The sequence below is a fragment of the Thamnophis sirtalis genome, unplaced genomic scaffold (assembly GCF_051295495.1).
Source record: "Thamnophis sirtalis isolate CommonGarterSnake01/CBP01778 unplaced genomic scaffold, rThaSir2_p1.2 scaffold_3, whole genome shotgun sequence".
In the NCBI taxonomy this organism is placed as follows: Eukaryota; Metazoa; Chordata; class Lepidosauria; order Squamata; family Natricidae; genus Thamnophis; species Thamnophis sirtalis.
Window position 1 is genome coordinate 59,781,741 of NW_028261383.1, and position 27,971 is coordinate 59,809,711.

General features: G+C 39.7%; 1 protein-coding gene across 5 annotated transcripts in view; it reads left to right on the forward strand.

Annotated features, from left to right (window-relative positions):
* Positions 1-27,971, forward strand: part of GRIP2 (glutamate receptor interacting protein 2) — a 273,157-nt gene that overhangs the window by 131,941 nt on the left and 113,245 nt on the right. For all 5 annotated transcript variants that reach the window (XM_087708944.1, XM_087708945.1, XM_087708946.1 and 2 more), the window contains exon 2: positions 22,095-22,175. In XM_087708944.1, the coding sequence (XP_087565070.1) occupies positions 22,095-22,175 (81 nt within the window). The remainder of the gene's footprint in view (positions 1-22,094; positions 22,176-27,971) is intronic.

The window sequence follows — 27,971 nt, forward strand, 5'->3', positions numbered from 1 at the left end:
TTCAGATAGTTTATTCAGATAATTCTGCAATATGTGCGAAGTTTCAGAATTCCAAAATATAAGGCTGCCTGAAGAATGAACTTTATTTTTAAAATTAGTTAAATCTATGTTCTTACCTTTACAAGATTTGCATGTGTACACAAATCTGCAGGTGACCTATATCTGCCAATTAACCTTCTCTAATTTCATACCTTCCTAATTTATGGAACCATATCTCCTATTCTATGCATTATTTATTCCCTTTCCCATAGATGGAAACTGCCTGGAGTTCCTATCTCATCTAGCATTCATTCCTACATCACTGCCTTTTTCTGAAAAGAAGAATGTGTCATTTGTCATGGAATCTAAATCAATTCCCATCTCTTGGGAAACAGTAATGTTAATCCCCATAATGAACCAGTGGGTGTATACACAACCCCATTTAAAGATACTTCCAAAGTAGGAGACCAAATTAGCACCTAGAAGAAGCCAGACATCTCTAATGAAAGTTGAAAAGACCACCATTAGTGCTTGCTACCCCCACCCCCCACCCCAAAGGATATTGTAGCCATGAAAATGTAAACCCAATTTGATCTAGGGCAAATATTTAGGGGAATGATTCCTTCAAGTGATTTGAATGCACATTTAATATTTGAATGCATATTTAGTATTTAGGTAATTCTCTTGGCATTAGGATCAGATAATTGTGAATTCCCACTCTGAGGTTTGTTTTATTCTGTGCTTAGTTGCCATTTCAATATTTCAATCAATCAGAATAGAGCTGGAAGGGACCTTGGAGGTCTTCTAGTCCAATCCCCTACTCAAACAGGAGACCTATACCATGGCTCTTCTTAAAGACGTCCAGTGTTGGGGCATTCACAACTTCTAGAGGCAAGCTGTCCCACTGGTTAATTGTCCTCACTGTTAGGAAGTTTCTCCTTAATTCCAGGTTGTCTCTTTGATTAGTTTCCATCCATTTTTCTTCTCTTGCCCTCTGGTGCTTTGGAGAATAAGTTGACCCCCCCCCCTCATCTTTGTGACAGCCTCTCAAATAGTGGAATACTGCTATGATGTCCCCACCAATCCTTCTTTTTCCTAGACTGGCCATACTCAAATCCTGCAACCATTCTTCATATGTTTTATAAGACATTCTTCATATATCTTAGGTGCTCTATTTTGCATTTTTTCCAAAGTCTCAACCATCTTTTTTGTAATGTGACCAAAACTGGATGCAGTAAATTGTAAATAATGCAGTAAATAAAAAAAGTGAAAACTGGGTTTTTGCTTTTGTGTTTATATATAGTCTGTTTGTGATTATTATGTTTATTATTATTTATGTTGTATACCATTTGGATTCATATGTTGGAGTTGGATGGCATTATAGATCTTTCAATCAAATTAAATTTATGTACACTTGGTCACAGATTCACAATGAAAAACCATGAAGAAGTTTGGACACGTTAAGTCGGCTTTTTAAAAATTCTCACATCTCTAATAAGTGGCTGATTTGTTTGACCTACAATTAGCCAGGTGAAGGCACTTCCACAGCTAATGCTCTGCCCTTTCTAAATTCTTAGGTGGTGCTTGTGGCTTTGTCTATTTTTAACAGCCGTGGAGCCCTTTATGCAGTGTCTGAGCACTTGACATGAAGATAATTTATTACTAAAAAAAAAAAAAGACAGCTATAAAAGATCTCTAAATGCTTCCAGCTATGAGTTTCAGCTGTGAGAAACATGGAGAAATGGAAGTCCCATGGAACCGTTGAAGTCATGGCAAAATTTGGAAGACTGTCTATCCCCAAAATCTCTGCTAGAATTGCCGCCAAACTGGTCAGATTTATAAAGCAAAACCCACAGTTCAAAGCAAACAACCTGCTGAAAAGTTTAGCTGTCACTGAAGAAGCTCTCCACGGTACTATAGGGTTTACACAATAATGATCTGCTCCAGAGAGCTGCCAAGAGTAAACCTTTTCTTTAGTCTCCTCATAAAAGTCATGAAACGGAAAGAAAATCTTAAGACACTTGAAACCTTTTTGAGGCAAATTTTTTGGGCTTGAATAAAGAACCCCTGAGTTGTTCAGCAACAACCACACCAGATGTGCTTGGAGCAAAGGAGATAAAACAGTTAAAGAGATTAAATACTATGCCAATTGTTAAGCCCAAACCACTCATTCAGAGGCTGTTCAAAGTTACAATGGTTTGAAGAAACAACAATATAAGATGATTTACAACCTCTGCAGTATCCCTCAGCCACATGATTGCCATAATAGGCAGTATGTGTTGTTCTGTGCCTGACCTGTGGTTGTTTTTTTTTTCTTTCCCCTTACCTTCCAAGTTGGAGAGAAAGGGACTGCAGGAAAGTAATCTATTTGCTCTTCTATAAATCAAAAGCAATGCAACTGTATAAGCATCAGAGGGCTGGGAACCACAAATGATTTAAGCAAACAGTACTCTTTTGAAATCTCTTCCTCTTCTATCTTTCTGTTCTGAGAGCAGGAGGGGAATCTCTCTTTTGCCTGATCTTTTTCGACTGCCCATGAGGTCACAATGCTTTTAATGTGTAAGAGAAATTGCTTACAGAAGTCAGTTTTTTCTCTCCACCGCCAACTGAGAAGAGAGATTGGAGACAAAGGGATTTAAAAAGAATCTGTTTGCATAGCACATCCATGACTCTAAGTCCTGAGCTGCTGATGTGATCACATTGCTTTCAGTGTGTACGGGACAAAAAGCAGGCACTCAGGTATTTTCCAAAGGGCAGGGAATTAGGAAGCAAACAAGCCAAAGGTATGAAACTGAGTATGATAGTCTTGCCTGTTCCCAGCTGAAAAACACTGTTGCAGCTATGTGATTTCCCACTTCCTGCTTTGATTAGTGGCAAACCTGATGGTCCCAGTTATGATTGTCAAGTGAGAATTGCCTGTATGCTTCATGGTACATGGCAACCAATGACACAGGAAATATTGTGCAATGGAAGCAGAAGTGGGTTCCTACCGGTTCGCCCAGTTCAGCTGAGTAGGTAGTAACTTGGCTAACCACGCCCCCGAATTGATTCTATCGGCGATGCCTATGGTGGCGCCATCTTGTTTTTTGCTTCTGAGCAGGCGGAGAAGCATTTTTTTTTACTACTGCACATGCGCACATAGCGCGTCCCTGAGCAAACCAGCAGTAACAGAAGCAGGAACCCACCCCTGAATGGAAGGGACTCATGTCAGCATAACCTAGAAGCTGATGTCCCACTATTATTATTTATTTAGCGTAAGGCATACAAGGCCAAGGAGACTACAATGTTATATGCACACTGTAGAAATCCTGGCAGCTGACAGTCGGTAGTTGCATTGGTACACCACAACAGGGCAAATTAGCTTCACATCAGCTGGTCTGCTGTGTTCTCAGAGGAAGTCAGCTCATCTGGGACTTTCCTTCACTGCTCCTCTGCTATTCACAATTGGGTAGATCCAGCACTGGTTCCAGCCCCCTGCGTAGAACGCACCCAGCAGTTTCCCCACTGTCAAAATGGTGGGAAAACCCATCTACTTGCAAGCAATGCTTTTGAACGGCTAGGTGCGCAGGAGCTAGGGACAAGAGGTGGGAGCTCACCCTGTCCTGCAGCGCTGGACTTGAACCATCAGAGTGGTGGCAATCGTTCAGCACATCCAGCTTCATTAAGACTCCATGCCACGGTATCCCCTTCCCACAATTAGATCACAATGATTGAAAACAGATTGGGTGTTTCATCAAAGCAACAATCTAAAACAGACTTTTACATCAAGTGTGAAGGGATGGGAAGAGGGATTGGAATGGTTTTCCCAGACTGAAATATTACTGAAAATCAGTGGGGAGCTTTGAAACAAGTAAGAATTCTCCTGAGCTGCAAAAGAAGAGTAGTGGGGGGGGAAGTACAGTAATATGAAAGAAAGCCTTTCTGTTGGCTATAAAAACAATATTTGGAAGTTGCTGTTTCTGCTGAAGGAGGCGTTACAAAGTTCTGACTGAAAGAAGTGTACTTTCAAGTTTGCAGAAAATGAGTTAACTTTATAACTTCACATAGAGGTTGCATCTCTGTTCATTTAGGGTTCATTGAACATTCAATTTGACAGAGGCATCTCTGAGGGAAGGGGGGGGAGGGCAAATGACAAAAGCACTGCTTTACCAGTGCCCTGCAAGCTTTGCCCGTGTTCTTACATGCATCGTGACATTGCACACGTTTACAGAAGGGCTGGAGCTTGCACTGCAACATTGCTTTCATCATTATGATGATGATAAAAAAAAACTTGAGGTCCTGCAGACACCTCTACAATTTGACCATTGGCACACAATTGCCGCTTTTTTGCAACTACTTGTGCTGTAACTTTCTTCAATGATTCCTACCCCCCCCCACCCCATTTTGCCCTTAAATATTCCACTCTGGCTTATTGTGATTGTCTGGTGGTGTTTCACAAGGCACAACTATCTTTTTGTGATCAGCCAAGATCAGTGAAATGCTTCTACCTTCTAAGATTAAAGTTTTTCTTCTGTCAAGATCAACACCTGGTAAATATAAGGATGCTTGTTTTCTTAGCTCACCTGCTTATGTACCTTTCAGGACTAGATGGTATTTTTTTTGTACTTTTCAATCCTATAAGTATGAGTTTTAAAGATGGGAATGCTTTCTGCAATTTGTTTTTTAATGTTACAGTTATGCTTCTATTTTACTTACTAATTGCATTCAAAACATTTTGGTTGTGGTTGTAAAACTGTTGGAGTAGATCCAGTAAGAATTGTAAATAAAGTTTGTAGAGATTCTCAGTCATCCAGGCCATGGTTGTCCCAAAAGTGCATTTTAGGAGGCAACTGGACTTTCTTCTTTTTTCTTTGAAGACGTTTCGCTTCTCATCCAAGAAGCTTCTTCAGCTCTGACAGGATAGTGGGGAATGGAAGGATTTATATTCCTTGCTGAAGAAGCTTCTTGGATGAGAAGCAAAATGTCTTCAAAGAAGAAAGTCCACTTGCCTCCTGAAAAAGCACCATTGGGATATTTAAATAAAGTTGTGTTGTTGCTATTGTTATTGTTGCATTATTGATAAGTAACATAGACTTTTGATGTCAAATGTGTCTTTAATTTATTTTTTCTTCTACTTAGTAGCACATCTTTTTTTAAATAGAAAAAAATAAGAAATAAAATATCCCATTAAAAGAATTGTGAAAATCATCCAGCAAGTCAGGCTCAGTAGTGAATTAGAAATCTTGTCTGAACTCAAAGCCTGTAGGACTAACTTGGGCTTTAACAATCAGGAAAAAAAAGAAAGAAAAAGGAATCCAATTGCATTCCATACGGCAAAGCTTTCCATAATCTGCATGCAGCCTTTTTCTTGTGCTACTGAAATGTATTTCTATGGATGGTGTATTGTATTTTTAAAAAGCTTTTTTGGGGGATTGTGCAGGATAATGAATAATAAAATCATGCAGGATACCTCTCTCATAAATATAATCTTAATTATGAGAGATTCAGGAAAGAGAGGGGGGAAAAAGAGGGAGTAATTTATTCAAAATTAATCATATTAGAGTCTATCTTGTCATTAGCTACATTACCATTTTTTTTCTATTGGTTTCTTTGTTAGGGAAAATATCTTTGGAAGAGGAATATTTGATAGAGATGATCAAACTGCATTCAACCTCAAGATTTTGGATAGGTAGGTAGATGAACACAGATACAGAGAGAGAGAGAGATGTGTATATGCACTCACCTGTGCACATACTTCTGTGTATTCAAGGTGTAATCAGGTAACCAAAAATCAGGGGAAGGTTGTTAATATCCTTTCCAATAACACATTTTATTGAACGACTTATTTTGTGAACTGCAGCAAACTTTATCAAATGCACGGACTGGCTAGACTGATGTAGAATTTAAATTGGGAGGACACTAGGTGGGAAAGCAGAAGACAGGTTGGTTATATACTGTAGATGCAGGTTACATGTGAGCCAAACTACAAATACCTTATTGATTAACAGTTGTAATATGTTAAAAACCCACCACATTTATTGAGACCTTTGAAGGTAGTCAGAAACCTTTTGATATATGTGAATTCAACAATCTCTCCCTCATTTGTACAGTTTAAAGTCTTGGGGTTTTCTTCTCACTTCGGGGAAAACTTTTCCAAATTTTGAGATTTGCAGTGAAGTGTCCTTGGAGCCTGAAATGTTCTGGTATTACTCTCCCTTGTTTTGAATCCTCAAATCAAACATGCATCCATTTATACTTTTGTCCAAAGCTTCGCTTATTAGTGCTACATACAATCCAGAGGGGCTTTCAGGCGGGGTTTTGGGCTCACTCGCCATCTTCAGGCTAGGTTTTGGGTTTTGAAGCCCAGCCTGAAGATGGCGAGTGAGACCTCACTGAAATGTTGCCAAGATAATCACAATCTTACATGGGAAAAGACCCGAATACAACAAGACTAGCATACCTACACCCGTGAAAATCTACGAATATATATATATATATATATATATATATATATATATATATATATATATATATATATATATATATATATATATATATATATATATATATATATATATATATATATATATATATATATATATATATATGTTATATTTATGCTGATAAATAAATAAAGGGAGACTAGTATATTTCAAGCTATTTAGCTCTCATCAGCTAGCCATACCCATGTTGGGAATCGAATCTCTGGCCTAATGCTAGTCTGTCTTCCTATGTTTATGGGAAACTTTATGTGCAAAGGAGAGAAAGAAATATTTTTGCAGCCTTCTCTTTTTCTGTGGTGTTATACCTGTCACTAACCAAATTATACCGATATCTAAAAGTCATTATGGAAAATGGCTCCTATATCAAGTCTAAATGCACCCGGAAGTCAATTTTCTCTTTGAAAATCTCACAGAAAGAGACTTCAGGAACACAATGAACAGAGTTCTTAGCTGAACAATGAATGGCTGTTTACCTGATTCCTTTTCTTACGAATAGAGCAGCAAGTGGTTATGGAATTTGCATGCCTTAAGTAGGTTCTTTGGGAAAATGCACGATGCTTTGAATAAATCATGAAATGAAAAATCTGAGGGTACAGCATGTAATGGGAAAAGACTTGAACATATATCATGTCCAGACTCCAGCTGAAATCCATGCAGGACATGAATGCAATTACAGGTGTGTGTAGTACATCACTTGAGTCACTTACCAATGGTAGATACACAGAAATGCTATAGAATTATAAACATAATGTGGAGGAGATGGTGCTGGTGTGCTTGTAAATGTTTAATTTTATCTTTCTATCTTTGTGTTCAAATGGAGAATAGATCAGTGAGATGGCAGAGTTTGCATTGGAGACAAGTCTTTAGTAGATACTTGGAATGAAGATTAGATAATGTATTCACTCATCTGAAGACCCTGTGTTCTCCTGGGACATTCTTGCATTTGAATTTGAAGCCTACTTCCTGGGCAGTGGTGGTGTGGTTGGTGTAACCTTATATCTGTGTTTCTCAATCTTGGCAATTGTAAGATGTGTAAGTTCCACTTGAAGTTGAAGTCCACATATCTTATATTTATTAAGATTGACAGATGCTGCCTTCTGTGTATCTGCAAACTGAAGATATCATTCATTCATTTAGTGAGAATAGAAGAAACATATAAAAACAAAGGAATCTGCAGAAAGATGCAGAACAATGGCTTTGGCCAATAGTTGGCAAGATTGCCAAGTATCAGCTACAGTATTAGAACATTTAGCATCAAAGGCAGCTATCAAATTAATATACCAACTCAATTCATGGAGATAATATAATGCTTCCAAGGATTCCCTTGATTCCCACCTGTCCTCCTTATCAGTTTTCTTCCCTTTTTTCTGTTTCCCTCAACTTTTCCAACAGTCTATTATCGGTTCTTATCACATATCCAAAGTACCCTGAGTTTTTATTTGCTCATGAAAACTACTTGGGGAAAAACTACTAGTCAATCTTCATTTCTTTTAGGACCACTTGATTAATTCTTCTTGTGATTACTCTTTGTAACTGTTTCCCATCCCTCATTTCAAGATGTCAATCTTTTCTCTCTGGAATTTTTTTTTTCACAGGGTCCAGCTTTCACAATTGTCAATTACCATTGCTGTGAGCGTTCTGGTCTTTTGTTGTCATTGAAATGTCTTTACAGTTTTCTTCTTCCTTAAGTCTGTCATTGCCACTATTTCTAGGATTAATCTTCTCTCCACTTCACCAGGACACTGTGCTTCTTTATTCTTGGCCTTCAGTTCTTTGTAATTAACTTTGAATTCACCAACATGCTGGTTGACATTATCTTTGTCTTGATATTTGGCATTAAGCCAGATTTCATTTTACTTTTTGTTTTGCTTTTTACTTTCATAACAAGCTTGTCTTTGTTTTCAGTTAATAAGATGGTGGTTGTCTGCATATTTCTAATTGCTTGTGTTTCAGCCACCAATGTGATTCCAGCTGTCACTCTGCCAATTCTGCTCTTCTTATGTTTGCTTTATAAATTAAACAGCTATGGGAACAATATGTATTCTTGACATACTGTATGTACTTTCTACTCTATTCTAGGTTACAGGTAGTCCTTAACTTACATCTGGTCATTTAATGATTGGTTGAGGTCATGATAACTTAAGAATGGGTGCTTTATATCCCACAGGCATTTGCAGCTACCGTGTTTCCCCGAAAATATGACAGGGTCTTATTTTCTTTTTACCTACAAAATATTGTTTTGGCTTTATTATGGGGGGAAGGTTTATTGTTTTGGGATTGCCGGGAGGCTGCTCTCTTGCGAGCTGGCCCACAACCATAGAGCGTGCACCCAGGGTAATCACTGCTTGGTTTGGAAGGTGTTGAAAAAGCCAGGCTCGGATGGCAGCAGAGGAGGCGCCCTGGCTCCGTAATGAGAGTTGGGCCATGCATTGTGAGCTGGGAGGCGGGTGAGTAAGAGCGAAATAGCCGCTCATGCAACCCCCCTCTCCAGCCGTGCAAAGCACCATTCACTGGCATTTGGAAGGCGCAATGCTGTGGGAGCCAGGCGGCGGTGAACAGGCGCTCACGTGGCTTGACGATATTCCTAGGTCAGTGAATGGCTCTGTGCCTGGCTGCAAAGTGGGTTTGCTGGGTGGCTGCTCGTGAGCGTGGTGCTTCATGGTTGTTGTGTTGCGCTGCTGTAACAGTGCAACACAGCCATTCGCCCATGAGGCTGTGCCCGGCTCTAAGCCGCAGGAGCTGGCGAACAGGCGCTCACGCGGCTTGGCACCTTTAGGATACTGCTAGGTTGGTGAGTGGCGCTCTGCCTGGCCGGCTGTGGGGAGTTGTTCAGGGGGCTAATATGTGGGGGAGGTGCTTATATTTTTGCCCACCAGAAAAATGTGGCATGGCTGTATTATGAGGACATGTTGTATTTTCGGGGAAATATGGTATCATAAAAAAATTGCACAGCCCCCCCCACTAATTTCAGGTGCTTGGCAACTGTTTGCATTTGCAATCTTCTTCTCTGGCTTCCCCAGAAAGTCATTGGGGAAGCTGGCAGGAAAGGTTGTGAGCAGGGGAGATGTTGGATTAGAAGTAATTCTCCCAGCAACCTGAAGGGATTCCTCCTTTCCTTCATGCAGGCAGGAGAAATCCTCCCTTATCCTGGAGGGACAAGTAAAATATCTGGCAAAAATGTTAGCAGCCCCAGTGTTCTGAGCCTTCCAAAATAATGGTGTACTCTAGCACTTTTTCTATGGTTCTCATGATTCTTCTCCCCAATAGGGGCAAAGAGAGGGCCTGGACTTCCTAGGTGTAGTGGGAGCTGCCAGGCACTTATTGACCCACATAGTTGCTTCATGATTACAACCAGCAAAATCAATATTGCATTTGTTGAGAGAAGTGGTCACATAGAATCTTGCTTGATTGCTTTGCTTGACTATCAAGATTCTGAGCCCAAATGTGGTCTGTTTCTCCAAACTCAATACTTAAAGTTTAGGGTTTTTTTTTATAAAGTCAGTCCTGATAGTGCAGTGATTAAGGTGAAGTATTGCAGGCAAACTTTGCTCACAGTCTGGAGTTCAATCCTGATGGGGCTCATGGTTGGCTCAGCCTTCCATCCTTCCAAGCTTGGTAAAATGATGACCCAGATTGTTGAGGGCAATATGCTGACATGGTAAACTGCCCAGAGAGTGCTGTAAAATACTATGGAGCAGAATACAAATCTAAGTGCTATTGCTATTGCTATAAAGACTCCACAAAAGAATAATTGGGTCTTCTGGCATGCACATCAGCCTCCCTATATTCTGCATTCTAGAATTATCTCTACAACAAACAGAGGTCTTGCTGTATTCAGTAAACAGAGCTCTTAGCATGTTAACTGCCTCTTTTCCTAAAGCTTTTATCAATCCAGGGGGTGCTTCATTTGTGCCTGGTGTTTTTTTTTCTTTTCTTTTCGTCAGATGGTCTATTGCCTCTTATACTTTACTTTCCAATACATTCTTTCTCTGAAAAGATTTATGGCATTCTATAACATTTGTAAAAAGTTTAAGTCAAAATCTTTTCATTCTTCTGCAAAGTTCTCTGTCTCTAAAACAAGACTGTAGATTTCTTTGTGGATTACTATTGAGTATTTCCACTTTCCACTCTGTGAATTTTGATGAATTTTCTGTGAGCTATTTAAAAACACCTCATTTTTCTTTCCTTGGGTAAGATCTTCCTATTTGTTGACATATTCAGATGAAGTCTCTTCCCAAGCCATTTCTTGCTTTTGTTGGCCATCTACTTTGTTTTTATGTATCTTTTTTGCTGCCCAAAGTTTTCATCTTCCATTTTTCCTTCAGCTCACTGGGTTAGGCCGTTCTGAAAACCTCTTGGGTCTTTTCTTTCTTAAAACATTAGGATTTTGTTTTTCATTTCAGTGTTCACAGTGTCTCTCATCTATTCTCATAGCTCCTCAGCTCCTCTTTCACATAAGTTATCTGCCTCTTTGGTTGATCTTATAGTCTGACTGTATGTTTCCCAAGTCAAATCTTGCTCGCTCTTTAATATACGTATATTTGGTGTCAGAAATTCATAGTCTGCTTCCAAATCTCTGTCTCAAAGTCTGCTGCTTGATTATATTTCTCCATCATCTGCTTCCAGTCTGGTTGATTCCAATATTGTGTATACAATGATATCTGTAGAGTTTGGGTTTGATGTATTTGGAAATAAACAAAATTATCTATGCAAAAAGATTTGTAATTTGTTATTTTGCATATTGTTTCAGCTCCCCAGTCTAAATTTCCTTATACATACTTCCAGGTTTTTCATCTCTCTTACTTTTGTATTAAAGGTAAAGGTAAAGGTTCCCCTTGCACATATGTGCTAGTCGTTCTCAACTCCAGCGGGTGGTGCTCATCTACGTTTCAAAGCCGAAGAGCCAGCGCTGTCCGAAGACGTCTCCGTGGTCATGTGGCCGGCATGACTAAACGCTGAAGGCACACAGAATGCTGTAATCTTCCCACCAAAGTGGTCGATTTTTACATGCTTTCAAACTGCTAGGTTGGCAGAAGCTGGGTCAAGTAATGGGAGCTCACTCCATATGCAGCACTAGGGATTCGAACTGCCAAACTACTGACCTTTCTGATCAACAAACTCAGCGTCTTAACTACTGAGCCACTGCGTCACTTTTGTATTACTACATCCTTTTAGAATTCTTCATTGGACAATTATTAATTCTAATAATTAATACATTTTATTGTATTGTAGCTGAGCACATTTGTATGGTTACTTTATTGCTTCTTGTAGTTTTGTACCTTGAATATAATGTTAGGTGACCCATGCCAAGTCATGTAAATTCACTTATTCCTACAATATTCAACTGACTATGCATTATTCGTGTCTTGAGTAAGTAAGATTTTCCTCAATTCATATTACATGTATGTCATATTCCTTCAAGGAACTCCTGTTTTAGTTACTAGTACTATTTGTGTCATTATCTCCAGATACGTTCGGAAATATCTCTGATTTGATATGTTTCCTGGCAGGTATATTTAGAAAAACAAATGTGCACACATTTATTGCGGAGGGAGTAGTTGCCAGGATTTCTTCCAGCAAGAGTTGACAGACCTAGGTAAAATAGCTGTGCATTGCATAGAATTTTTTTTAACACTGATTTCTTTCCCCTCCTCTATCTAGTCTTCCTTTTGTGGAGTTGTCTTAAATTCATGGGTTGTTTTCTTGTCTGGGTAAATGCTCTAGTTACCTCAGGTGAAAATAGTATGTGTCAGATCTGTTGTTTTTTTTAAAAGAAATTTCAGAACTGTACTGGCTAGTTTCTGAATTCTTATCCAGTTCTCCCCTGCTGCTTCCCTCCACCCCAGATCTTTTGGAAATGATTTTGCATTTTGTCACGAACAACTGAAAGCTTGCTTGTAAGAAAGTGGAGGAGGAAATGTTCAAATTAATCTGGACGGCCTCCTGTGGGAGAATTGAACTGATAAACACCTGTCTTGGTTTTGAATGGGAAGGCACCTTCTGAATACAAATGTATGGGTGAGATTTTTGCAACATTTCATTTTGGAAGTGGGCAAGAACCCAGTGAAGCTTTACCTATTTCCAGATATTCTGCTAAGGGTAAAATAAGCAATTTCTTCTCTTCCTAATTTCTTTTTTAACAAATTGTCTGACACAGTGAGCAAAGAATTAATATAAAATTGCCCTGCCATGGCTTTCTAAATAATCTGTGCCAGAAATGGCAGCCTAAAATACTGTGCTGAAGAAGCCAATATGCCTAGCATTTTTCTTGGGTTGCCTCTGCATTTTTCGTCCCATTTCTTAAGGATAGAAAATGCTGGTCCATGTTAGGAGTCTATGAAAATAAGATAAGTTTTAGCTTAGTCAGAATCACAGCTTTTGAAAGTTAATAAAATGGATTAAAGAATTTAAACTCAAATCAACATGCTTTTGCAGGCCAGTCCTATGAATATGCTTAGGCTAGCTGTGGAAGCAAGTCAAAATGCTGTAACACTAGCTTTCTTCATAGAATGACAGAACTCTTCAATAAATCCAAAAAATATTATTAATAAGGGGATCATGAGTTCAAAGAAAAAGTCAAATAAGTGTGTGGCTAATTCCATGTTACAATAAATAGGAATGGACTGAACATAGAACTGTTAGATTGATAATGCCCTGATAGGCATCACCAAGCATCAAACTTGAAAAACTGCACCCTGTTCCAGTCATTACATTTCAGAAAAGGAGAATGTAGCACTGAAAAAGTTATAAAAATAACAATTGAAATTATTAAAAGCCTAAAATGAACTGCTCTGTATAACATTTATTATAAATTAAAAGGCGCTTGCTCCTGGGGAGGAAAGCTATGGCAAATCTAAACAGCATACTAAAAAGCTTATACATCACCCTGCCAACAAAAGTATGTATAGTCAAAACTATGTTTTTTCCAATGGCAATGTACGGCTGTGAAAGATGGACCATAAGAAAGGCTGAGCGCCAAAGAATTGAGGCCTTTGAACTATGGTGCTGGAGAAGACTCCTGCAAGTCCCTTAGACTGCAAGGCGATCAAACGGGTCAGTGCTAGAGGAGATCAACCCTGACTGCTCTTTAGAAGGCCAGATCCTGAAGATGAAACTCAAATACTTTGAACACTTAATGAGAAGGAAGGACTCACTGGAGAAGAGCCTAATGCTGGGAAAGATAGAGGCAAAAGGAGAAGGGGATGGCAGAGAATGAGGTGGCTGGATGGAGTCACTGAAGCAGTAGGCATGAGCTTAAATGGACTGAAGCAGTAGGCATGAGCTTAAATGGACTCCAGAGGATGGTAAAGGACAGGAAGGCCTGGAGGAATGTTGTCCATGGGGTTGTGATGGGTCGGACTAGACTTTGCAACTGACAACAACAAAATATATGACATTTGTGGCCTATTAGCTTAGACAGAAAATGGGGCAGGGGATGGGAATATGAGAATGACATATAAATGTAGCATAATGTGAATAAAGTTTTGTGTTTCTCAGTCCTTAATTGAAATAAAATTCTGGAAGATTCAAGACAAATAAGAGATAGTATTTATTTATATATTGCATAGGAAATTACAGAATTTGCTACAACAGAGAGTTTCATAGTCACCAATCCAGTTGCTTTATAAGAAACTACATAAGTTCATGAAACATAGAACTATAAATGAGTATTTATGGCTCCATACCTTAAATATTAGCTTCTTGTTCATAAGAATCTGGATTAGGCAGGGCTTTCCCTCATCCAGTAGAGTTTTTCATCTGTTTCTTATAAACTAACGCTAATACGAAGGAGGTATATTCCATTGGACTGAAGCTAAAGTAGAATTAATGTGATATACAATATATAATATCACATTTCATCTGGAGAGATCTGAGTTTCAACCACAATGAATTGATGAATCTATTGTTCATCAAATGATTTACTGATAACAAGCACTAAAAGTGCTGGCTGAAATCAGGCAATTTCTTGCTAATACATAAAAGATTTCAGGGTGGTTTTTAGAATTGGGCAAATCAGTTTTCTTAGTCTTCATTCCCGCTGACAACTCAGAATCAGAATCGAAATAGGGCTGGAAGGGAGGTCTTGGAGGTCATCTAGTCCAGCCTCCTGCTCCTTTTCATACATTTTGTTCTATTATGTATTTGTACATAAGGTAAGGAAAAACACTTTCATTCTTCTTTTCTTCTTTGGGATGAATGGATTTGCCTGTTTGATTATAGTATGGACTCCTGTAATAAATTCTGTTTTCAATTAAATGGTGGGGGGAAGGGGGGAAGATAAGGTAGAGATGAAGGAAAGACAAAGAAACAAGAAGTTCCTCTCACCCTAAGACTGCACAGTTAAAAATCTTAGTTTCTATCTCAACCACTTGAGATACTCTTGAGAAATTATTCACCCATTATGAGTATTTGGGTTTGTTTTTACACTTTACTATACTGTATAGGAAGACAGAATTTCAGCACATTATTTCTACAGATAGCTTGGACTCGTTTTGAAGATTTTGTCATCTGCCTCAACATGCTTTTTACTAATTATGTGTTATTCATTAGACTTATAGCTGCATGTCTCTCCAAAGTTCAAGGATCATCTGCAATTTTTTTTCACTCTGCAAAGTGGGTTGAATCAAATGACCCAATGTACAAATGACCTAAAGCCAAGAGAAGGCTTGAACCTGCGTCTTTCAAGTCCTGTTTAGTATCTTTAACCATAGCATCACCCAGCACAGCTCAGATCCATTCTGTCAATAGGTAGAGGTAATAAACTTTTTCAGTTTTTGATTATTTTTTTAGTGTTGTAAGGAGGTTGGGGAGGAACATGGGCCAGTAGTAGAGTCTGGGAAGGAGGCTCTGCATCGGATGCAGAAATGGGGTCAGGGCTGTCAGATAGTTATCATCTGCCTTTGGAGCCGGAGATCAGTGGGGCAGAAGAACAGCTGAAGCCTATTCCTGATGTGTGCATGCACAGAGCTGCCAGGAGAAGGGAACAGTTAAGGAACAAGGGCCTACTCAAGAGTAAAGGCAAAGGTGGACGATGAATGGCCCCTCCCATATGGAATAAAGAGGAGCGAAAGGGGAGTGGAGTTTGCAGGAGGCAATTAGTTTGCTTAATTAGTGTGAAGATTTGTTCGTGACTCTCAGAGCCTCCTTGCCATGTATTTCCTTGTATAGCATTGTGTTTGGAAGATATCTGCCTGGCAGCTCTCCAAGCCTGATAAGGTCTGTGGTTGTAAATTCACCCTTGAAAGACTGTTTGCCAGGACTTTGCTGGATGTAAATGAGAGGAATTTACATTAGCTTAATAAAAAGGGGTTTTGTTGGAACAAGGGGTCTGCTTTGTGATTTTGTGAAGCCTAGGTTAGAATATTTAGTTTGATCCTAAATTAAACCAGGAATTCTAGTCAAAGATATTTCTATATTATGATCTCTTGAGAATTCTTTGTTTTCTCTCTGGCACTACAAATTATGATGTAATATCAGAGAAAATATGACCCAGATGTGGATAGAGCCTCCGTTACCAATTACCTGAGAATATTTGGTGGCAGCAGTAACTCCTCCTTTGTGGCTATATATCGATGGGCTTTTTACTAGCAGCTATCTGTAAATACAATCCATGCCTTAAAACTATAGAGCAGAGGATGAGATTTGGTTCTGTTTTACAAATGACACTGAATCTAATTGTAATAAATGCTTTTGTTCAAAAGATGTCAAAGCAGCAAAATACTCTTTTCACTACATTGTGAAAAAGATGTTCAGAGCATGTAGAAGGAAAACCAGCAAACTGTTTAACTTGACTCACTGCTGAATCAAACCAATTGCATTTGTGCACATGCTGCTGAACACTTTCGCACAGAAGTGAGACCAATCTTTGCTTGGTGAGAGAAATGAATTGTTATATGCTATGGCTTAAAACCATAATAGATATAACTAATTAAAATGGTCCCTTACGGTCTGCCTTGTCCACAGATTTCACTGGTCTGAATAATATTGTGTTTATTTCTGCTAGTATTTCATTTTAAATTAGACGCTGAAGACTTCTAGTATAGGTCCATAGATAGAAGATTCTAGATAATTGTATTATTATGTGTTCTTCTAACAAGGGTCTGAAGCAACTATTTTAAGTTTTAAAAAAAAAGCTTGCTTCCAGACATTACCCTTTCCCTGACAACGTCTGTTGGGAAGCCAGATTAGATTAAGGACAAGTATAAAAATAAGAAGCAACCCACTGTTTTTGAAATCTACCCTTAGGTTGATTTGGCTTCAGAATAGAGGCAGAACTAGAAAACTACACAACAGATTTCTGCATTTTTAGAAAGGAACACAAGCATGTTTTAAAAAGAGGAAGGCCCTCTGATGGTACAGGGTTTTATGAAATGGCTTCATCACCACCACTTGAACTGAAAACATGCCTCAGCTCTTCCAGATTAACCATAATTTGCCTATCAGATTCTAGGGAAATCCAACTGGATTTTAGAGTACACCTGTGCATTTACAGTATTTATGCCATGACACTTAGGGAAGTGGGGCGAGTATTTACCTGCAGAGTGAAGTAGTGGTGGGATGCTGCCGGTTTAACAACTGGTTCAGAGAGTGTGTGCTTTGCGTGCATGTGCTGCACTGAAAATGGGGCATTTAGAACCTCAGTTGCTTAACTTCCAAGTCAGCAATGGTAAGTAAAACAGCTGGGCGGGGATCAGCTGTGCCATGTGATTTAGATGAGCTAGAAAACAGGAAATAAAGTACAGGATAGAATGGGCCCAGCTGTTCATCGGAGCTACTGGTTCGCCCAAACCATTCTGAAATGGTAGAATCCCACCCCTGGAGTGCAGGCCACTGGAGTTCTTCAACTATCTTGGGCTGATGACACAGCCCTGAAAGACCAGCTGTACCATCTAAGCTCAGAATAGAACAGCTTGCCACAGCCAACTCACCATTGCCAGTTCACTGTGGCCAACTCACCGCAGGACAACTTGGCATGGGACAGTTCAACAAATGCAAAGTTAAATTAAGTTTGGCAGGCCCATGGCCAATAATAATAAAATAAAGAAAGTCAATTAATAAAAACAAGAGTCACCATGATTTTGATGAAAACGTGGCCAGCAATAATAAAAGTAACTGAATGAAACAATTAATACAGCGTTGAATTGTCCTGTGGCGAGTTGAACAAGGCAAGTTGTCCTAGATCCATCTAGGTTCTAATGCAACCATTTTGCATAAGACCGCTTTGGATGATACTAAATCTAAAGTATCCACTGTGTAAAAACATATGTATAAATCACATTAACCATCTGAAAGGAGAGTTTAAGGTCCTTGGAACACTTCACAACACTACTTTCATTAGATTCCTCTGTTGCTTGATCTCCAAGGAGTCCAATAATTCTTGTGATTCTTAACTCTTCTCTGCAGCCAAACGAGCCTTCCCTCCATGCCTTTGTTAACAGAGATAATGAGATATTACTTAAGAAGCTGTCTCTGGGCCTGACCAATGTTAACAAGTATGGATGATATCCAATACACTATTAACCCAGCTCTTGGAAAATGTAGTAGCATTGTACTTTAGGAGCTCTTAGAGGAAACAAATTATTTAAAACCTTCCTGGTTTAGATTAAGAGCAGAATCTGCCATGGAGACAACCTTGATTATATTGACAATGACCTGAGGTCAAATAATTAATCAGAGATATACAAATCTGTTTGTATTTCTAGATTTCTCAATTGCTGTTAACACTATGACCATGATGTTCTATATATATATATATATATATATATATATATATATATATATATATATATATATATATATATATATATATATATATATATATATATATATATATATATATATATATATATATATATATATATATATATATATATTTGAGAGCTGGGAATTAAAAGTTCTATATTATGGTTCCATTCTTTTCCCTGTAGGCATTTTTTTTTTAAAAGATGGCACTGGAATAATTCTGTTTGACTGACCTTATTGTCCTGAAGTCATGCAAAATCCTGTTTGTATTATTTAGCATTTGTTTGAAGTTGCCTGGAAGATCATATCAGGGTTTGGCGTTTGTTGGCACCAATATGCTAATATTCACCTGTGCTCCTCTTTTTTTCTGTAAACTATGCATTGTACATTTCGCAAGCTTCCATGTGTATTTAGGGTTGAGGTTTGGAGAGCAAGTTGAAGATGAAGTTATACAAGCAGGAATTGAGGCTGGTTTCAGAAGTAGAGAAGCTGACATCAGGATTTGAACAATAGATTTGCTTGGGATTAAATCACACTTTACCTTAATGATCAGATTATATTTAGGAATCCTCCTGGACCCAGCTTTGATGCTGGATAGCCACATAAGATCTCTGGAAATGAGGGCTTTTATCAACTCTGGACAGCAACCTAGTTTTGTTTAGGGGTGGACTTCAAAAAATTTAGCCTGGTTGCTGGGTGTGCATGGCCATAATGGGCGTGGCCTAGTCAGCCTCCTGCACCATGATGGGGGGGGAGGTTTACCCTTCCCAGGCTCCAGAGGCTTTCCTCAAGCCTCTGGGAGGGGGAAAACAGCCTCCCCAGGCTCCTGTGGCCCTCTGGAGGCCAGAAATGGGATTGTTTCCAGCCTTCCCAAACTTCTGGTAGGCCCGTTTTTTGCCCTCCCTGAACCTCTGTGCACTCCCTGCACTCCCTGCATCCACAATGGGCAGCGTGGGGACTCCTGGGAGGGGCGGGAGGGGACAGGCCAGCCAGGAGTGGTATTTGGGGGTTCTCTGAACTGCACAGAATGTTAGCTAGAGATTCTCCTGAACCCTAGCGAACCCTCAGCAGCCCACCCCTGGTTGTGTCCTTCTGCAGAGTATTGCTACTTGGAATAACACGGATTAGGAGGAAGTATGGAATCCATGAATACAGTGGCTCAACCATCTGTTTCTCTTTATGAACACCTCACCAATGTATGAGAATGACATTCTTGAAATTTCTTCCAAGAAATCCCAAACAGTCTTTTTCTATTCCACCTTCCAAATTGATACCCAGAGGTGTAGGAGATAGTGGCAGACCTGCTCTACAATGAAGCTGGCATTCCAGAAATGTTGATCAAAGTAAACCTTGGGCAAGCAGCTAAATGGTCTGAGCCAGCAATAACAACTATATGTTCACCATTCACCATTAGCAATTCAACAACTCTGCTGGTCAACAAATTATCTGGCATTTTACTGACAGTTGATGTGGCAAAACAATTAGCATTGCCAGCAGTCTTTCAATTATTCCTTTCAGCCCAAACCCAGAGGAGGAAGTTACAGTGTTTGCTTTTGCTCGTTATCTTACCCAAATGTTTAAGTAGTCAAGGAAGGTGCCCGTTGAAGTGTGACTTGACATTTACTTGTGTTTTGTTTCCCGTTGTGCACCTTTGATTCACATTTGTCTGGCCTCCTGCTTTGTGTATTGGGTTTACTTTATGAGAGAGTTCCTTTTTTTCCATTCCATACCCACATGAGAATTTTACACTGTTTGTTTGGCATTGTCCCATCATATCACGGAACATATTCTAGGGTCCTCTTTAGCCTCCTCCTGGCAGAATTTTTAAAATGATATTAAAATTGGGGTGAGGGGAGAGGAAGAAGAAGAGCAAATTCTTCAGCTGTCTTCCCTCCCAGTTGGAAATTCTAACTGGAACTCCTCCGTTGTGCATTGATTCTTAGAATGCACAAGTACACAGCCATGTCTACTCCTAACAGTGACCAGAAATGGTTATTTATGTATGAAACTGAAACTTTTATGCCTATCTGACTGATAATGTTCTCCCCAACTCCTCCCCCAACTGCTGTTGCTGCTTATGTTCCAAGTATACTATTTTTGCCTTATTTGTGGGAACTAATTTTCACTGGGTATTGCAAAGCCCACACATGAGGCAGGGAACAGGAGTCACTTTCAAACATGAGGAATCACTCCTTCTTGGTAGTAAATTATAGACATTCCACTGAACTGCACTGAGATGTATTATTACTATTGTACCCTTGGGTTGTCTTAAAATTATTTTTATTCAGTCAGTCCTGGAATTGGACTTTTCTGGAATTGATGCAGTTAGTATGTATTGGAGAAGTGATTTGGAAGTCCTTATTACTTGGCAGCGAGTTCCCTCAATGGAAAAATAGCACATTGCAAATGAAACCCATCGTTCAGTTTGGATTTTAAATGGCTGTTATCTTCAAATGCTGTTTCTCTTTCCCCACCTCCCTCCCTCCCACTAAGCCCCCTTCCTTCTTCTTAAATTACTTGCAGTCACAGCAAAAAAAAATGATGACTTTGAAATAAGGGAAGTAACAGTGTGTGTCTGAATTCAGGTGTGATGATTTAAAGTTCGGTTGGTTCTATTATTCCATTTCCAAAGACTATGCAGTTTTTCACAAATATTATAGTTTACTTAAGACTTATGGCAGTGATGTTATTTCACCTATAAAGGGCTATTTCTGGGGGAGAACAGTGTTATTATCATCATTGTTTTTTAAAGGGGGGGATTTAGATATTAGGATATAGTATTCATCTTTTAAGGGATGTGGTGGCTCAGTTGCTGAGTTTGTCGATTAGAAAGGTCGGCAATTCGGTGGTTTGAATACCTAGCACCGCGTAATGGAGTGATCTCCCATTACTTGTCCCAGCTTCTGCCAACCTAGCAGTTCGAAAGCACGTAAAAATGCAAGTAGAAAAATAGGGACTACCTTTGGTGGGAAGGTAACAGCATTCTGTGTGCCTTCGCCATTTAGTTATGCCAGCCACATGACCACAGAGATGTCTTTGGACAGTGCTGGCTCTTCAGCTTTGAAATGGAGATGAGCACCGCTTCCTAGAGTTGGGAACAACTAGCACATATGTGCGAGGGGAATCTTTACCTTTTATTCATCTTTTCCATAGAGGAATCTTCCATATGAAATTCTCCCATAGTCCTCACACAACTTTAAATTGTTCCTATATATATTTATCATTATCCGCTTCTGGCTGTGACAGTAGAACACAAGGGATTGAGAGAAAACTGTTTTGCAAGATGAAGACAGTCATATATGTTATGGTTTTAATGGGTATTTTATTGCAGTTATTGCAAGCCGTTTGAGCCACAAGTAGTAGCCTACAAATAATTGTAAACAAGTGATTGTCTAGCTCAGGATGGCATTATCTGCATTTTGTTCTTTCACCTATTTTAACTCCATGCAGTGACAAAAAAATATATGGGGAAATCACCCTAAAGACATTGTTTCCAACCACAGCTCTCTGTTAAGAGGTTAATTTGCTTCTGTTTAATTATATTATATTCTGAGAGACTGCCTGGACAAGTCCTTGCCATTTTCTTGGCAAGATTCTTCAGAAGTGTCTTTTTGTGGCTTCTTTTCTGGGGCTGAGAGAGACAGAGTGACGGGTCCAAGTTCATGTGCCTAAGGTGGACCTAGAACTCATAGTCTCCCAATTTCCAGTCTGATGCCTTAACCTCTATGCCAAATGGCTCTCCTCATAAAGGGTTATTATACGCACCAAATATAAGAATAGAAAATATCACATCATCACATTTACAAAGCTTTTAGGGGTAATAAAGAGATAATGTTTTATTTTTATAATCCATACAATTTCAGGTTTTTTTTTTCTTTATTTCTTTTATAGATGATGGGCCTTATTCGAAAGGAAGCAAAGACTCAGGCGGATTGGATACTGCGTTGGTCTCAAGAAGGCAAAGTATACCAGGTAGCTGCATTTATTGTCTTATTTGTGAGCATTTATTCAATTTGCTTTGCTAACATATAGGTGGGTAATGTTTTTTGTTTTATTTCATAGCTTATTACAACAAAGGTAGACAGATTTCACCCTAGAAGGACTTCATTCTCTCTCTCTCTCTCTCTCTCTCTCTCTCTCTCTCTCTCTCTCTCTCTCTCTCTCACACACACACACACACACACACACACACACACACACACACACACTCCAGGTTTTCTCCACCCAAATAAAAATTCAAGTCCCTGCCCACCACCCACATGTCTGTCACGTGGTCCAATCAGGCACTGTCCCCAACTGGAGATGCCTCCCAGTCACACCACTCAGATGCAGGGCAAGATGTCCTTGACTTTCTGAGAAAGGAATGTTATTTAGACTTACATATCTCCCATACTCCATGTAATCCCCCCTCCCATTTTCCTTTAGCAGAAAATGTGGCAGACCTGAAGGCCCAATGTAAAAGATAGCTTCCAGGCCTGACATGGATATTCTCAGAATTTTAAATTCATCATTTGGAAATTGTTTGAGTTGTAGAATTTAAGGGGATTTTCTGTTCTTTCATGTAGAGATCTACTTCTAGCTTCCTCTTGCTCCCCCATCCACCCCCTCTCTCCTATCCATCCTTCCAAAACTGAAGGCATTTTGCGGTCAGGAATACTTGTACAAAATATCACACAGAGATCTGTCTTCTCTACTGTGTGATGACTCTCCTCTTAAATCCTTGTCAAATTCTGATCTACATTGTTAAACTTGAATTTGCCGGAAGGATCAGAGTCTGATGAAGAGGCAGTTTGACATAAGTAATTAAGAGCATCCCCTTCATTAATGTTTTTTTCCCCACACTATGAATTAAACATTATGTAAGACAGTGCTCTAAGTAACGTATTGGTAATTTTAAATCATTAATGTTCAAGTGAAAAAAAATTAATATGACAAAGAAATCAGGAATTTTATACAGCATTCTAAGCAATGGGACTTTGGTTTTTTTTCTCTGAAGTGTCCCCTTTCCCCTTACTTACTTGGGAGGTGAAAGCAGTTGAAAAATCCGGTAAGCAATGGGACAGTCTCGCTACACAGTGATATTTGCTTGAGCCGCACATGGCTGACAAAAAGTATCAGAATTCTTTCTATTTCCTAGGAATTAAAAATTCATTATTTCTGTTCAAGGCAAGCTGGAGGGCTCTTTCCATTTTAATCTCTCAGTCCCTGTGCTGGTATTATCTGCATCTGATAGTAACACTAGAAGTCTCAATGGAGTGCAGCACTATACAGAATATGTGTGGTTGGGGGTTTCCGTGAGGAACTAAGCAGATGAAAATGAAAGTTTCAATGCATAATTATCTATGTAATGGTAGTTACCCAGGAGCAGAAACAAGGAGTTATCTATCTATAACTAACCTATGGGTTTAAATAAATAAATGCACTAGAGTCAATGAGTTGTGAATAGTAAAGTTTGTAGAAATGTGTGGATTCAGGACACCATGTAGTAGAAAGAGTTCCATTTTTTGATAACACATTGGGTATCATAAGGTTGAGAAGTAGCCTAAAAGAATAGAATAACCCAGTTAGACTAGTTCAAAGTCTAGTTTTATTCCGATTTAGCATGATACTCCCACAGTGACCATTTGATGCCACAAGCAGAATAAGATTACAGTAACATTTTCTGATTCTTTACAGCAATAGATATACTTACCAGAGGTGGTATTCTTCTGGTTTGCCCATGTTCAGGCAAACCGGTAGTGACAGTGGCGGGAGGCTCCATCCACCCACCCAGAGGTCATCACAGATGATCTGCACAGAAGGTTCTGTGCATGCACAGAAGTGCCACATGTGCATATTCCTGGTTCTGAACCACTAGCAAAGATTAGAGCATTTCATGCCTTATACTGATTGATTCTGTTGCTGCAGGGGATAAACATATGAGCCAAGGTGGCGCAGTGGTTAAATGCAGCACTGCAGGCTACTGCTAGATCAGCAGGTCAGCGGTTCAAATCTCACCGGCTCAGGGTTGACTCAGCCTTCCATCCTTCCGAGGTGGGTAAAATGAGGACCCAGATTGTTGGGGGCAATATGCTGACTCTCTGTAAACTGCTTAGAGAGGCCTGAAAGGCCTATGAAGCGGTATATAAGTCTACTGCTATTGCTATTGCTATTGCTATAACATCAAGCCATCATAAGATAGATAACCTGATTACCCTATCCTTACTAATGTATCTAACTTCCTTTGAAAGCTATCACAAATCATTCTGATAGATCTGTGGCCAGGGCCGGATTTTCCTATAGGCTAACTAGGCTTCAGCCTAGGGCCTTAAGATCAAGAGGGGCCTACATTCAAATTGTTAGCAAAATTAAAATTACACTATTCTAAAAACAGTGAACACTAAAACACTGAACTGAAAATAAGGAGAAATTCTACGCATATGACTAATAAACAAACATAAAAATGTATTGGTTAAGATCATTCCAGAGCCGCGGCAGTTGGGGAGCCCGCCCATGTTCCCGGCACCGGTGGTTGGGCGAGAGGCGCGGCCGCTCCCAGTAGCCGCCCCGTCAACGCGGAGCCCACCAGCGGCCAGGCAGGTGAGGGCGAGGGGGCCGAGCCGGGCAGCTGAGCGCAGCAGGGGAGGCGGCTGGCCTCGCTGCCTTTGCCGCAGAGCAGAGCCGCCCTCCGTCGGGAGGCCAGCTATATATATTGATATATATTGATATATATCACAGTAATGATGTATTTTATTGTCTCTCGTGTAATTTACAAACTTAAAAATGGGAGGTGAAAGGGCCTCATAAGTGGAATAGCCTAGGGCCTCTTTTCATCTAAATCCGGCCCTGTCTGTGGCATGTGAAACATTGCCTTTTATTTGTCCATAGATACCTCAACTTATGACTGCCATGACTTCCAACAGAAATTCCAGGCTGAATTACTGTCATAAGTCAAGGACTATCTGTATCTGTTCTTTCCTGCCTTTGTTCCCTTCAGTTGGAGTTTGGAGCATGATATCTCTATGGTCAAGTTCTTTGTCAGATGAATTTCTCTATCCCCTTTTAAAGCCATTCACGTTAATATTTTTCACTATATCATGGGGTATTTACCTCCCCAGTGAATCATGAAGTACATAAAGAAATGATATGGCTTGGCTTTATCTGTTCTGAATCTCCTTTCAGATTCATGGGATGACCTAATGTATGAAAGAGGGAGAATGTTTTGTCTGTCTTTCTTCATGAATTGCATGATTTTATACATATTGGTCATTTCCTAGCATAGCTGTCTAAACACTTACAAAAGTTTCATCTTTTCCTTGCAGTAGAGAAGCCATTTAAGCCTCTGTTTATTTTGATTTCCCAGAACTATTATATAGTTTTCAAATATGGTAGCCAAACATTGTAGACAGTACCTTATATAGATGAACCATATCCTTGTATAATCATGTATATTTATGATGGTATCTTTATGGGATATTTATATTTGCTATGTATTTATCTAAGTCCAGCTATCTCAAATAGGCAAGCCATATTGGTCGTATAGTAAGTTGCAGGTCCTAGGCTGTATCAACAAAGGGATAGTATCAAGATCATGTGTCAGTACCAATTTACACTGCACTGGTAAGATCACACTTGGAATACAGTTTTGGTCATCAGGTTACAAAAAAGATGTTGAGACTCTAGAAAAAGTGTAGAAAAGAGCAGGAAAGATGATTAGGAGACTGGGAGCTAAAGTATACCACGAACAGTTGTGGGAACTGGGTATGTCTAGTCTAATGAAAAGAAGGAAAAGGAATGACATTATAGAAGTCTTCCAATATTTGAGGGGCTATCACAGAGAAGTGGAAGTTGACCTATTTTCCAAAACACCTGAGGGCATAACAAGAAGTAACAGAGAAAAAGAAGTAATATTATCAAAGAGAGATCCAACCTAGATTAAAATAAATTTCCTGTCAGCGAAAACAATTAATCAATGGAATGAGTTGCCTCCAGAAGTTGGAGGTTTTTAAGGAGAGATTGGACAACCCTTTGTCTGGAATTGTATAGAGCAGTGATGGCTAACCTTTTTGCCTTTGCATGCTGATAGTGTGCGAGTGTGCCCACACCCATAATGCAGTGCATGCGCAATGCACATCCCCTGAGCTCTGCCCCTGTGCATGTGCATGCGACCCCCCCCCCCAGTGGCCCAGCAGGCCTCCCTGAAGTCTCCTGGGACCAAAAACGGGATATAGGGGAGATGTGCCGCATTCCCCCACAACCCATTTTGGGCCTAGCAGGCCTCCCTGAAGCCTCCTGGGACCAAAAATGCCCCCTGTGCATGCATGCGTGTCTCCCGCATGTGTGGCAGAGACCCAAAAATAATCTGGCCTGCAGGAGGCATGCATGCATGCACAGTGCAGCTGAGCTGGGCGATGGCTCGCATGCCCACAGAGAGGGCTCCGCATATTACCTCTGACACGTGTGCCATAGATTTGCACCAGGGATATAGAGTCCCTTCCAAATCTGTTACTCTGTATTCTTACTTAGGTGTCTAGAATTGTATTTCTCAATCTCAACAACTTTAAAGTGGAGTTCAACTCCTAGAAAACTGTCTAGAAAAAAGAAGTGAAGTGGGAGGGAAGGGAGGATGACACAAATAAACACAACCTGCCATACTTAGCCAGAGAGAATTTTGCCAAAGTCTGCAGATGCCACATTGGATGTCATTGTACTTTAGCTGTTTCCAAAGGGGAAAAATAGTTGCTGCACAGCCTAAATTTCTAAACTTGGCTAGAATGATGCATCTTAAATCAAGTGTTGATGATCCTCCTCTGTCTGATTTGTGTGTTTTCTGGTTTAGATTGTGCTGCTGATGTTAAGCTTTTTTTTTTTTACAATGGAAATGTAATTGGCATTGATTTGATACCATTCTATACCCTTTAGTTGCTATGACCCCAGCTCAGGGGACGCTTTTATGGAAATGCAAGATGCAGATGGAAATGGAGCAGGAACTGAATAATGGAAGCATAAAGGATGTAACACTCATCACTTAAAAAATAATCTGGCTTTAACATTAAGAGTCAAGATGACAAGTACTGTATAATAGATAAACCAGAACATTTATCCCTTTCCAGTGTTTTCATATATATTTGGGGTTTTTCCCCCACAGCACTATCATTACAAGTATTGGTGTGGAACAGTGTTTTTTCAAATTTGTCCATGCTGAGGCTACTGGCACTCGTCTGGATTATGTTGGAATGCTATAAAAGTATAACAGTATTTCGTCAGCCATGGTTGCACAGGTGGCCCAAATGCCTGTGAAATAGTAATATCAATAGAGTGATGATGTAAACTCAGAGCTTAAAAAGCAGTGGAAGTAATTGGCAGATCCTAGGAAGAGAAAATGAACACAGAGTCCCATATGGCATACTGTATCAGAGGAAGCAGTATTACAACAGTTGATGCCAAAGCAATGATCAATAAATAAAAACAAAAGGGAAGAGACAGAAGAAAATGCTGCTGAAGAAAGGGAGGCAGCTGCTTCCCCCACTTTTTTTTGTTTCAGTTCTTCAGTGGCTGATCAAATAAAAGCTGTTTAAAGTCTAAACTGGCTGGGGAATTCTGGAAGTTGAAGTTCAAACGTTTTAAAGTTGCCAAGTTTGGAAAAAGATGGTGTAGAACAGGGGTGTCAAACTCATTTCATTGAGGGCTGCCTCAGGATTGTATTTGATCTGGGGGGGGGGTGTCCTGGGGGGCGTGGCCAGGGGGGCATAGCCAGCTTGACATCACTCATGTTGGGGGTGCCTGTGG